Below are 12993 nucleotides of genomic sequence, written 5' to 3' on the forward strand. Positions count from 1 at the left end.
AGCAACATGAAATATAGGCTGACTATAGACAGACAATTTAATAAATTAATAACAATGAAATGTCGATATGAAAATCATGTACAACTGCCCTCCCCTACCTAGAGAAACAAAGAGTGACATTTTAGAGTTTTTCAAAGTTATTTCTCTAACTTTATATCAATGAAGGTGGAAATGTGGCTCTATCAACATCTCCAATGTCACAGACTCTTCCTTTTGGAAGCCATGTTTGTATGTGTTTGGCTTTTCTTACGAGAATCTGTTTCTGACGTAAGTATTCAGACCAGCCTTTCTGTTTAGAGCCTGATAACTTCTAGGTTACTCTGATTTTCACTTTCATTTCCCCAATGTTATGAGTAGGGTTTTTTGTGAGATTTGATTTTGTTCAGCAGAAACAATTTAGTGAAACAATGAAACGGATTCCCCTCTCTCTCTATATGCCATTTTCATATTCCCTGAAACTTGTTGATAAAATGGCTCTAGTGGAAACCCAGTCCACTCTATATAGGCTACTCTCTAGAGGCAGTCCATATCAGGACAGCATATCAGTCTCACTATAAACAACAATTTAAGAAATAGAGATGCAGCTAAGCAGGAGTTTTCAACCTTGTGACCCCCCAAAAAGTTACCTATACACATTATTTCTACTTCCTGTTATTTGAAACCAGAACATGGTTTAAAAATACGATTATTGTCAGATTTCAGTTCTCCATACAAGACACAATAGTATAATCCTTTCAAATTATCCTTTTGTGAAAAAGACATGAACGCAGACTGTGTGCAGTGTGAGCAGGTGGTACTAGAGGCCATCTTAAAATCAATACAGATTTATATGCCCGTATGGCCTAATTTGACATATACGAGAGGGGGAAAAGGCCACTGCACATTGCCAAGTGGCTCTCTACAACTAGCCAGATCTTCTGGAGATTTATATGTCATAATAGGATTGTGAGTAAGCGCTGCTTGGCTGTGTGAATTTATGTGCCTGATTTGTCTGTCCCACTCAAAGCACTCGTTCTATCTAATTCACACACTTAAGGGCTCGCAATGGACAAATGTAATTAGAGCGGAACATAAACATATGGTAGCAACAGTGAGTTTAAGACATTAATCCTCGCTGGTTAGGTACGGTTGGATCAGTTCTGTGCACAGCGAGTGTTGTCTCCATTTGTGTTATATCTTTAAGAGACACCCCATAATGAATATTCTGTCATAATTTCTTACCTTCATGCCATTCCAAACCCATAAGACTTTCTTTCCATCTTAGGATGGCAAAAGGGACGTTTGTGCTGCTCTCTATACGGGGACCATGCTAGAAAAGTACTAAAGCATCATAAAAAAACCCCATAAAATTGTCCTATTATCAATTTAACACTATATGCCAGGTTATCCTAAAGTCAAACAATAGCTTTGTGTGAGAATAGCTTTCGAGAATTAGCTCGATAACTGTGGTCACCATTCACTTTCATTGTATGAAGAGCAGCTTGGACATTATGCTATACATCTTTAATGATATTTATCCATGTGGTGAATTTTTAAGAGTAAGGTTTAATTTAGATAAACTTGTAAATTTTGTCAAGAAGTATTTTTTACATTCTGAATTTGGGACAGAATGTATGAATGGTTACAAAGAATGTAATACCTTGACAATCCATTCTAAATTTGGTGTTTTTATGCAAAAAAGAGAGAGGGTGACCTTGTGTGTATTAATATTTTGATTAGTGGTATAGTTTTACTTAAATGTGGATTTGTTAAAGTTGCTCCAAGTTTTGTGACATTTAAAAATAAATGTATAAAACTCTAAATACATACATACATATATATATATATATATATATATATATATATATATATATATATATATATATATATATATATATATACATATTAAATACATAATCGATACACTCTTCAAAAAATTCTGGTTAAAACAACCATTTCTGGGGTATTTGGCAATCCAGCGCTGGGTAAATATTGGACAGAACATATTGATTAATCATCCTTTAAATTATGCTATATTTTGCTTTTATATAGCCTATTTTAGCATTTCTAATTTTAATTATATATATATATATATATATATATATATATATAGGCTACACACACACACACACACACACACACACACACACACACACACACACACACACACACACACACACACACGTTATCAAGTTATGAAAATACTTTGTCTGCAATTTTCACACACAACTAGCTGCATTACCTTTACAAATAAAACAAAGTTCATATGGGATGATTTTCAGAGCTACTGTGTTGCGGTTTTCTTGGAGTCTCAGAGTGTTGCTGAGGTTTTAGTCAGCATGTTCACTGCTTATGGCTGAGTCTTAAGTATTTAATTAGTGCCAGCCATGGCTAATCTCTCTCTTCAGCACACACACATAAACACACGGGCACACGCGCGCACACACACACACACACACACACACACACACACACACACACACACACACACACACACACACACACACACACACACAACACACACACACACACACACACACACACACACACACACACACACACACACACACACACACACACACACACACACACACACACACACACACACACACACACACACGTACACACACACACACACACACACACACACACACACACACACACACACACACACACACACACACACACATCAACATGTGACCCCATCACCGATCACTACTGGATTACCCAATCTCTCTAGCATGCTTAAACACATGGTAGCCTGTACAGAGGAGGACTTGTGGGTGGCAGGACTGCTTTAAATATGTAGTGTAGTTTCTCTGAACAGGTCTGTGCTCTGTGTGTCCAACGTGTAAAATATTTAACGGCACACCACATAGCATATTTATAACCCAGCTTTGAATTTTTATGCATATAAATAAAATGTAACCTGTGCAAATAAGCTCTTAATATATTAGGCCTAGTCAATAAAATGTTTAGTCAGCCTAAAATTGAATGTAGCCTATGTGCGTGTTTTTAAATCAGAGATCTTTACCAGAAGGTGATCCTCATGGGCCCTAATACGTACAGTTTGATTCTAAACTAAATTTGGAATAGGCCTATTTAAATAGCCTACGCAGTTAGATTTTTTTTCATGAACATATCAGTGGGGGTCCCTGTGCTCCGTTTCTATCACCTCTTCCACTAGAGGGCAGCCTTGTTTACCGTAAACGTGCAACGAGATATAGGCCTATAATGTTGTTGATATTCGCATTTATGCAATCGATTTTTTATGACTTTCAAAGGTTTGTTCTGTCAGTTGACGAGAGAGAGAGAGAGAGAGAGAGAGAGAGAGAGAGAGAGAGAGAGAGAGAGAGAGAGAGAGAGAGAGAGAGAGAGCGCGCAGAAAACTTGATTCACAGAGTTGTTCAGTTAGAAAATGCGAATGGATTATAAAATGTGCTCCCTCTAGAGGACGAACCGAATATATTTTTCACCTTTGATAATACTTGACTTTATTTTAACATTGATACACACAACTGATGCAGCATGCGCAAAGACCAAACCTGTACATTATCATAATACCTTAAAAATAAAGTATTAAAATATACAGTTTTTATAGCATTTTTCTTTAACTTCTTATATTCGACGTCAATTTCCCACCCATTTTTTCAGTCGGTTTTCATAAAAGTCATAGTACTCTTATTTTGACAATTTACAGAAACAGAAGCAATATTTTTTAGCGGCAGGTTTGGTTTTCGCTTGACAGCAGAAGAAGAGAGTGCAGACATCCACGTGGAGTAACGGAAAACAGGAAACGCCTCCAAATCAACGGTATTTGAGAATTAAGGCAATGAATAAGATAAATATGTTTGGTTTGTCTGGGCACATTTTCATTGTTATTGGTGCATTAAAAGTAGTTTACATTTACTACATATATGCCCGGTTTCACAGACAATTAAGGCTTTAAGTCTAGTCCCAGACTGAAATGCATGTTTGAGCTGTTTTAACTGAAAGCAACTTGCACCGATTTTGTCAGTGTCATTGTTTTGTCTCGAAGTGCACACCAGTAATGTTTTTTTTCTCAGACATGTTTATTAAAGCTACTTAAATGTCCTAATTGAACTAAGGCCTAATCCTGGATTAATCTAAACCTGTGAAACCAGCCCATAGCCTACCGCAGTGGGTAGAATTGAAGCTGTCTTTACAAATCTTGTTCTTTTATCATATCTAAATCAGATTGGAATCAGATCGGATTGTTATCAGTCACACACAAAGAGGACAATGCTGAGCAGCATTTTGGAGGAGATTGAGGTAAGGTGAGCACATTGTCAGTTGTGTAATAACAGAAGGTCACCAAAAGAGGGCGACTCCACAATATCAATGAGTTTTTAAAAATAAACATTAGTTGTGTCTGTCAGACTTAGTACTAACTATTTTCTGTATAGTCTTATGTAGTCTAAAGCACTGAGCAATGTAACATTTTCAAAAACCTACCTGAAATATTTGCAGTGGTTTGATAAAGTTTGAACCCTGTGTACCCTGGCATTAGCCTTGACGAAATATCGCTATCTTCATGTTACTGATACAATATCGTTTATGTCTCAGGTAGGGTTGCTTTGCATGCATTCATATAGGCATTAATCATTTCCTGTCATTTGATCGGCTCTCAGTTTCAGTGGTCTTTTGTAATGCCATAGCAAAGGTTCTGGGCTTATGAAAACTCATTCACTACTAAGTAAAGAAAAATATAGTGCTGGGTAGATTACTTACATTCTAGTCAGTTACTAATTACAAATTACATGATACAATTTTTAGTTAGTAATGTAATCCATTACATTACACTTTTAAGGTAATCTGACTGCTTTTAGATTACTTTTTGACCCAACTCGTGATTTGAATAGAATAATCTTGTACCATAATAATACAAAGAGAAATAAAATATATTCAATTCTTTATCAACAACATGAAGTGCATTTAAAAAGAAATTGCATCTGGGTTTCCCATACTAGGGTAAATTGGAATCAGTTACCGATGACTACAGTTAGTTAGTATCTAGGAATTTACTTTTCCCTTTATTCTCTCCGGTAGCTTGAGAATGCAGAAAATTACAACAAAGAAGATTATTTGTCTGGTCTGGGTCCCTTTAGCTGGTCTGGCGGTTGAATTGTCTTTCATCAACTTTGATTATTTCTTAGGTACTCTAAGATAAAATAACTGATTGAAAACCAATTGAATCCGTATTCAGAAAACATCTTAATTTATTTAATCAAAATAAATAAGAAATATACAACACATACATGCATTCAAATGCATCTAAAGACAGCCTTACACCCCACAACCACCCTGCACCATCAATAATATGATTATCAGTTTGTTCTTATCAAATCAAGACTCCTGGAAGCTCTAAGGATGATAATTTACAAGGCAGCTTTTTGGGAAATTTTGTGTGATGGGTAACAAATGTGCAATGAAAAATGGAATCCGTTTAAAGTCCGCGTGAACCGGAAGTTGCAAACGACTTTTCTCAAGTGTTGTGACGCATTTCCGAGTGAAACGGAATATTGAACAGAGGGCAGGGTTTTGCTTCAGCACTCCTCCTCTCCATCTCTCGCCCATAGCAGAGTAACGGTTTGAGGGGAGTGGTTAAGCGTTTAACCAACCCAAGTCGTCAAGCCTATGTCATCAGAAAAAGACCCATTCCAGACCCGGAAGTAACTTTTCAGACTTTGATTAAAGATAATTTCGGCAAACAAATTTTTCCCGTGTATTAACTTGCACGGATTAATTGTTCACCACGAGACTAATAATATCTGCTAACAAAGTAAATAGGGTCAATTTTGATTTCATGCCGACTTTAAATGTTGAGTCTGATCATCTCACTCTTTCTGTTTTACATTTTAAGCAACATTGGTAGGAAAATCTGTCCTGTGAACTGTTAAATATAGTACCGGTATTTTTGTGCTATAAAGGAGGACATACTACTCTATCTGCTACCACCATCTTATTTCATCTCTGTATAGTGTACTCTCTTACTATCAGACTTCTTTAGGCTAAATGTTTTTTTTTGTAGATAGCATTTTGAAGTGATAACTAATTCAAACCCCTACTGATGAGTAAAATAAATCACTGTTGTCCAGTCACTTTAAGAACCATTTTCACAAAGGAAGACAATTATTTTGGACTATTTCAGAACTGGTCCAAAAATGAAAATGTTAATATACTCTTATTGTTCTAACCAAGTATTGTTTTCCGTCTTCCATTAAACATTATTGTTTACAAATCCATTATAGCCTGGTTTCACAGATTAAGTCAGGATTAGGCCTTAGTTCAATTAGGACATTTATGTAGCTTTTATAAAAGTTCCTTAGAAAAAAAACATTACTGGTGTGCATCTTGAGACAGAACAATGGCCCTGCCCCTGATATATTTTAAGATTTGTCAGTGCAAGTTGCTTTCAGTTAAAACAGCTCAAACATGCATTTTAGCCGGGGACTAGACTTAAGCCTTTGCCTGTGAAACCGTGGGAAATGAGAATTACTTTAGACAGATGGTTAAGGTGCGTGCACACTACAAGCGACAAAGCGACACGTTACCATTCATTTCAATGGGGAGCGGGCGTTTTCCGGCAACACGCGCGATCGCGGCCGTTGGCGACCTGATGGGGCGTGTCTGGCGACGCGACAAAGTTGAGATCTGTTTAACTTTATGCAAATGAAGAGCGACTTTCGTGAGCGACAACCAATAGGAGTGAAGTCAGTGGAGCGCGTGATCATCCGTCACTCTCTGACAGAGGCAAGTTGAACAAGAAGCTAATTTTAGCAGTCAGAAACTGTCCTATAAGTTGTGATATATCTCCGTGTACATACAGTGGTATTCGCAGTACTGACTCAGAGCCTGATTGGTTTCGTGGACCCATATAGACCGGTATTTGCCCTTTTGTTGCAATTAAATAGCCACGATGGCAAAAAGCACTCACAGTTTCTTGTTCATCATTAATATTATGCATGTTATGTACGGATTCCATTTATATTTCGAATTTTCCTTCCAGAATATTTGTTTGTAGTGGCAAGAAAACGGATTTGTTGTCTACAACATGGAGAAACATCCGTGAATGTCACTCACAAACATTACTAGGCAACCAGTAGCGGGAACGCCCACTAGCGACCTAACCGCCAGCCACTGGCGACCTGGAGCGACAAAGTCGCTTGTAGTGTGCACGCACCTTTAGACAGTGGATAGTGATATATTTTTTTTTTTAAAGGAAAAGGAAAACCAACCAATACAAAACAAAAGTAGTCCACATGACCCATGAGCATGTTATTGGCCTTCTGAAATCTTTGTTTGAGGAACAGACCAAAATGTAAGCATTTATTCATGGATTGTCTTCCATTCCAAATTTTTAAAATCTCATTAATGCTTGTTTTCAATTAGAAGAACATGTCACCCTTTAGATGGATGCACTGTGCTTGGTTTGACGTCATGAAGCCAAAACAGGATTGGTTCTCATGTCACATGAACAATCATACCAGGGCAAGTTTGGGAGAAAAAAAAACACAACTGAGATTTGAGCTACAATATCCCTGTATACATATTGTTTCTATGAGCCTGTCTGCCAAGGTGATACGGTGATCAATTCTTGTCATATGAAACAAAGAGAAAGTGCAAAACTAGCATTTACAGCTAATAAAATATTCACCGCACTTTATTGCCTTGTAGTGAGTTGAGACTATATATTTGCTTAAGGTTTAGGCAAGAAGCACTGGATTGTTTGGGTAAGTGGGAGATAAAGCATTTGGTTCAATGCGCACAGATTAAAGGTTCTGTAAGCAGTAGCCATTCTGGACCTTCTGCAGATTTAACCCCCATAACCCTGCCCTAATGTTAATGACCATTGTAATCAGAGATCAGAAAGGAGAACAGTACCATATCTAATTTTTGCCAAACTGTAGCAAAATAATAGTTCTTGTATGACAAACTAACAACTGTTATTTGCTTATGAATCTGAATATGGTGCTTCTTAACTTGAATTCATCAACTAACTTCAACTACCACACTCCTAAACACCCTCTTCCCATTTATGGGCTGTCCTATGAATGCACAAAATGACTGACAGGCAGAAAATGGCTAAACAAAGAATCTGACTGTGGTGAATTATTTGGATTTTACAGAATTTATGGCTGCCACAGAAACAGATGTGATATAGTTTAAGAAACATCAATTCAGTGAGATTTGTCAAGTCAGAGGGATATTTTCTGAGTGCCATTCTAATAGACAAAATCGCTTACTGCATCTTTAATAGGGATACACATGGCTGAATTTTCACATTTTCAATTAAGTGATCAATCTAAAAGGAGAAAAGCTTTTGGTGGTCTGTACAAGTGATGTTATATTCTTGAGTTTCGAGCATCTCCTGACATCTCAAAATTTTCTGTGACGTTATGTTTCTCTCTTTAAATTTTGCTTTGTGAATTCCGCCCACTAGTACATTCATCCTTTTAAGACCATTCGGTTAATTGTGAAAACATTCATCCTCTTTGACCTCATATCTCTGTGGCTACAACTTTATCAAAGTTCAGGTCAGAGCTATGGCTGTCTATGTCCATCTCGGTCCGACTGTCCATCTCAGCCGTTAGCTCCTTCAGAATCTTCTCCAGGTCCTTGTTCTTTCGGTACATCTGTAGATAATTGTACTGCAACTGCTTTTGGTATCTGATAACTTTGTCTTTCTCTTTATTCCATGTTTGTCTCTCTTGCTGAAAGCTATTCATCATCTTATGTTTCTTTTGCTTCTCTTCCTTCAGTTCCCCTCTCAGCCTTTCTACCTCCTTGTGTAGGGTATCCAAGTCAGCAGCCCCTCCATTATGATGTAGTATTTTACTGGCACCTGTTCCCTCCTGGGATTTTGATTTGGCTTGACTAGCACCAAAGGCCTCCATCCGAGCTTGGCTTATCTTCAGTTGCAGCTGTTGCTCCTCAACCTTGGCTCTCATGGTCATTAGCTTCTGGTGCTCCTCTTTGGCCAATGCTAGATCCTGCTTCATGCCCTTGATGTCTGTTTCCAGAATGTTCACCTTCTCCCTGAGGAGGTCAGCCTCATTCTTCTTTCTTTGAAACTCATTCTTAGATACCTTTTTAAAATCAGATAACAAAGTAAGTCATATGTAACAGTACAGGATGCAGTAGCTCCTGCAAGTTAATCTAATGTCAACGAACACATACCTCGACCTCAGCGCACCGCTGGTGAAGAGCTTCCTCATACTCCTTGATCTTCTGTTCCAGTTCTTCCATCTTGCATTTGGACTCCTTCAGAGAAGATTTGAGACTGACAATCTCACTGAGTTTGTTCCCAACATCGGCTTGGGAGTCCCTAAGTTGCTGCTTTAGCAGAGAAATCTCACCTGACTTCTGGCACACCTACACATAGAACATAGGGTGAAAAAAGCATATGCGTTTAGTTTCTTGTCATTTACAATTTAGCTCTTTCCCCTGATTATCCCAATATTTAGAATAGTACTCAATATAGACATATTTATCAAACATAGAGCATATTCAGTGTATCCACATTTGTCACTAAACCATAATTAGGTCTTATAGACTGACCTCCCACTGAGTCTCTTCTAGTGTAGGTACAAGGTTTCTCTGGCTCTCATAGATTCGAAGTCGGCTTTCTGCAGTGTCCCTGTCACGATTTAGCTGGTCCACTTCCTCCTGCAGACGTTCCTTGTCCTGTTCAAGTTGTATCACCTGAAGTTGCAATAACTGTTGGGCTCTCAAAGCCCTCTGGGACACCTACAGTTATACACAAAACATCATGAGGATCTGTCTGGATAAAAGTGAATAATCGTGCTTGATTGACTATAAAGGTAAGGTACTCTTATTGATTTTGGATTAACACTAGACTTTATACATAATCACATTTCCTTCAAATCTATAAAGTATTGTAAACAACTTACTTGACGTAGTTTTGTAGAACAGCGCTGTTTCAACCCCTCCATCTCCTCAGCACAGTAGCGTTGCTTCTCCTCAAATAGATGACATGTGTCTGACTCCTTCTCCTCAAGGCTCGTTTGTAACTCTGCCAGCTCAGATTCACGTTCCAGAAGTTTGTGCTCCAGCTGCTGTATTAGTGATTCATTCATTGAAATGGGTGATCGGACACAGCCCCCAGAAGCTGATGGTTTTGTTGGGATTTGCTCTGAAATTGTAAATCTGTGTTCAAAAAACTGCTCTTGGTTTCCAGAGAAATCAATCTTTTGCTCCGTGGATGAGACTGTCAGTGCTGCAGCAGTTATTTCTCTGTTCAAACTTATTGCAGCTGCCACACTTTCACTGAGGACACCAATGGATCTTGTGTTGCCGTTTGTGGACTCGCCACTTCTGTTTGTTTCACAAAATCCATCGGCCCAACTGTTTCCATTAGTCCCACTACACATCCTACTGGATCCATTGATTCCATTCATTCCAGCTACAGCCCCCTGTGGGTTCTGAGATGTTTCCATGTTTTGGCTAAGGCCTCCATGGCGCACCATGTGATTAGTTGAAGTGCTTAGGTTGTCCATCTGACTGCTGCCACTGGTGCTGTGGGTGGGCAGGCTGGACATAGAGTTCCTTCCAGAGTCAGAGAAGGTACCAGAATTTGTCTCCAGCTTAGGGTCCTGAAGATCTTTGAGCCTGTCTATGGGACTAATTCTCTTTCCCAGGATAGTGCTCAAGTTGTTATGAGTCTCCACCAAGGAACTGCTGCTTCGAGGAAGAACAGGTTTAAAGGCGGTCGGCCGAATCAAGGCGTTCTCTACACTCTAAATGAGAGGGGACAAAAAAAATACAGATGAGTGTTTTTGAGATTTAAAGTGCACAACAACCAACTGATCATTCATGAAGCTCATGTTTTAGGCAGGACACTATCCATCTTAAAACCTATTGATCAGATGCTCTCAAAGTAATTACTCTCATAACTGCCAGGACATTACAACAAAACATTTTGCATAAATGATTGATCAACAAGGCAATTTCAACAATACTTCCTTCCTTTCTTATTCTTCTCCTATTTTCCCCAGTAATTTTCTCTTCCATATGGTAGTATGTTTGCCCTGCTAGTTTAGCATTAACTTCCTGACCTAGTAAAACTCGGTTCATTTTCCTAGATCCTTCATAAATGAGGCTATTCAGGGAAAGAGCAGCTTGCCTGCTTGCAAGTGCCACACTGCCATTGGACCGAATCTCTGGAGAGATCAAGGCATTCTTACCTCGTCAATCTGTGGGTTTAATTAAATGGAGCAGACACCGCTAAGCTCTTAGTGAAAGTGTCAGGGTCTGGTGGGGATTACTTAACATCAACTATATTTGACTGTTGTTTGATTTTGTGTGATAACAATGGCTGGGGGGATGGGCCATCTTTTGGGGTTTGGCTGCTATAATGTGAACTAAGCAGACATTTAGATTTTTACTGCATTATAAACGGAATTGTTATGGGCGTTTTTATAGGATGGACATACTTCCTTAATATACAACAATATAGGCACTGAAGAAATTAAACTCTTGAGGACATGTTATTTTGGCAATATAAAATGAACTCTGTAGCCCAAGCCTTGGTCTGTTTACTTTCTGGCTAACTCCAGTTCTGTTACCTTTTCTAGTTTTCCAGACAGCGGAACTAATTCTGGTGGCCCTCTTCTCCTGTCCACCTCATTGTCCATTTCAGCTGTTCTTCCTTGACTGTCTTCAGCTGTATTAATGTTATGTTGAGCAGCTCGGGGCTTGTTGCTGACCTTGATGTAAAAGAAGTCGTCGTTTTTGCCTGAATGATAGCTGACTTTTGAGTTGTTGTTGGTGGTGCAATGGTCCTGAGAGAAGCCATACTTCAGAAGGCCATCCAATCTACGGCCTGTTTTCTTAGACTGAAGCCCCTTTTTGAGTTTGTTTTCAGAGGCTTTGCAGTGTTTGCTGTGCAGGCTATGGCCTGATATCAAACTGCTGACACTACCCATGTTTGCTGGGACATCTGGAGACAGCAGGTGGTGGTCTTGGTGGTGGCAGGTGTGTAATTACAGAATTTTAATGATGGAGGAAGGTCTGATGGGCTCATTGCCTTGTATGGAGATCCTTCTTATTCCCATTTGGGAAACCTGGTAAAACATGGATTTTAAGAAATTAAGTGAGATGTCTCTTTTTGTCATTAGAGTAATATAGCACCAGGGTCTATGCATAATTTGTCTTTGTTTACTTTACTAACGTTCACTAGGTGAGCAAACAGGTCCTATAAAAACAGGAACTACAGCATGTCTTCTTGTTGGCAATTTGCCCACACGGTGTACAATAGGGATAGACCTAATGGCAGTTATCCTGAATATCCTGATTTACAAAGTTGAGACCATATTGAATGCATGCTATGAACAAGTAACTAGAATACCCTCCTCTTTGACAAACAAAGCTTGACAATGCTGCACACTTGAAATTAGTGTGACTACAGTAGGTCAAACATCTTTTCATTTTACTTGGTCAGTAGGTCAAAAGACCTGCCAATTACTTTTTCCCCCTTCTTTTCAGGCTACAAAAAGTTTAGTTTACATGCACAAGCAAATACTGTACCAGGCACAGCAAGCTCACTGTTTGCGATGCTTGAAATATAGGAAGAAAAATATACATATTGAATTTGTGTTGGGGTTTATATGGTATCTCTGAAGGGAACTGACTGTCTTCTAAAAAGTTGAAATGCCATTTTTTTTTCTTCTTACCTCCGTATAAATTAGTGTTTATAAGCGCAGTGCTGCTATCTAAAGATATATATCTAAAGATATCGCTGCTGTCCCATAAGCGCCACCAACTGTCAGAGTGAATTTGCATTTTCATTCAGTCAGTCTGCTTTTTTTGTTTTGTGCAGGTGGCTTATGTAGCATCATTTCACAAATCTAAAGTCAGACCATTCAGTTTTTGCTTTAAATCTAGAAATGATACAATCTAATTAAAAAACAACAAATGCTCAACTGATGTGTGTAGTATGTTTGGTTGGATCATGATTAAAATACAGTGGCT

The 12993-nt window shown here is 38.6% G+C and overlaps 1 protein-coding gene and 1 long non-coding RNA gene across 5 annotated transcripts in view; one reads left to right on the plus strand and one right to left on the minus strand.

The window, feature by feature from the left end:
• Nucleotides 1-3585: 3585 nt before the first annotated feature.
• Nucleotides 3586-7221, plus strand: LOC307011124. Its single transcript, XR_013800353.1, has 2 exons — nucleotides 3586-3792; nucleotides 4198-7221. It is a non-coding gene; the product is annotated as an uncharacterized lncRNA (long non-coding RNA).
• Nucleotides 7222-7909: 688 nt separating this feature from the next.
• The window catches only part of lzts1 (leucine zipper, putative tumor suppressor 1), a 28508-nt gene continuing 23424 nt past the window's right edge, over nucleotides 7910-12993 (minus strand). For 2 of the 4 annotated variants that reach the window (XM_079636477.1, XM_079636478.1), the window contains exons 2-6: nucleotides 11589-12086; nucleotides 9915-10760; nucleotides 9562-9750; nucleotides 9181-9375; nucleotides 7910-9089 (exon numbers count right to left, since the gene is read on the minus strand). In XM_079636477.1, the coding sequence (XP_079492603.1) occupies nucleotides 8502-9089; nucleotides 9181-9375; nucleotides 9562-9750; nucleotides 9915-10760; nucleotides 11589-11948 (2178 nt within the window). In that variant the 5' untranslated portion in view covers nucleotides 11949-12086 and the 3' untranslated portion in view covers nucleotides 7910-8501. The remainder of the gene's footprint in view (nucleotides 9090-9180; nucleotides 9376-9561; nucleotides 9751-9914; nucleotides 10761-11588; nucleotides 12087-12993) is intronic. The other 2 variants (XM_079636479.1, XM_079636480.1) reach the window with 2 other exon arrangements.

The sequence above is a fragment of the Phoxinus phoxinus genome (genome assembly GCF_949152265.1).
Source record: "Phoxinus phoxinus genome assembly, chromosome: 15".
Taxonomy (NCBI): Eukaryota; Metazoa; Chordata; class Actinopteri; order Cypriniformes; family Leuciscidae; genus Phoxinus; species Phoxinus phoxinus.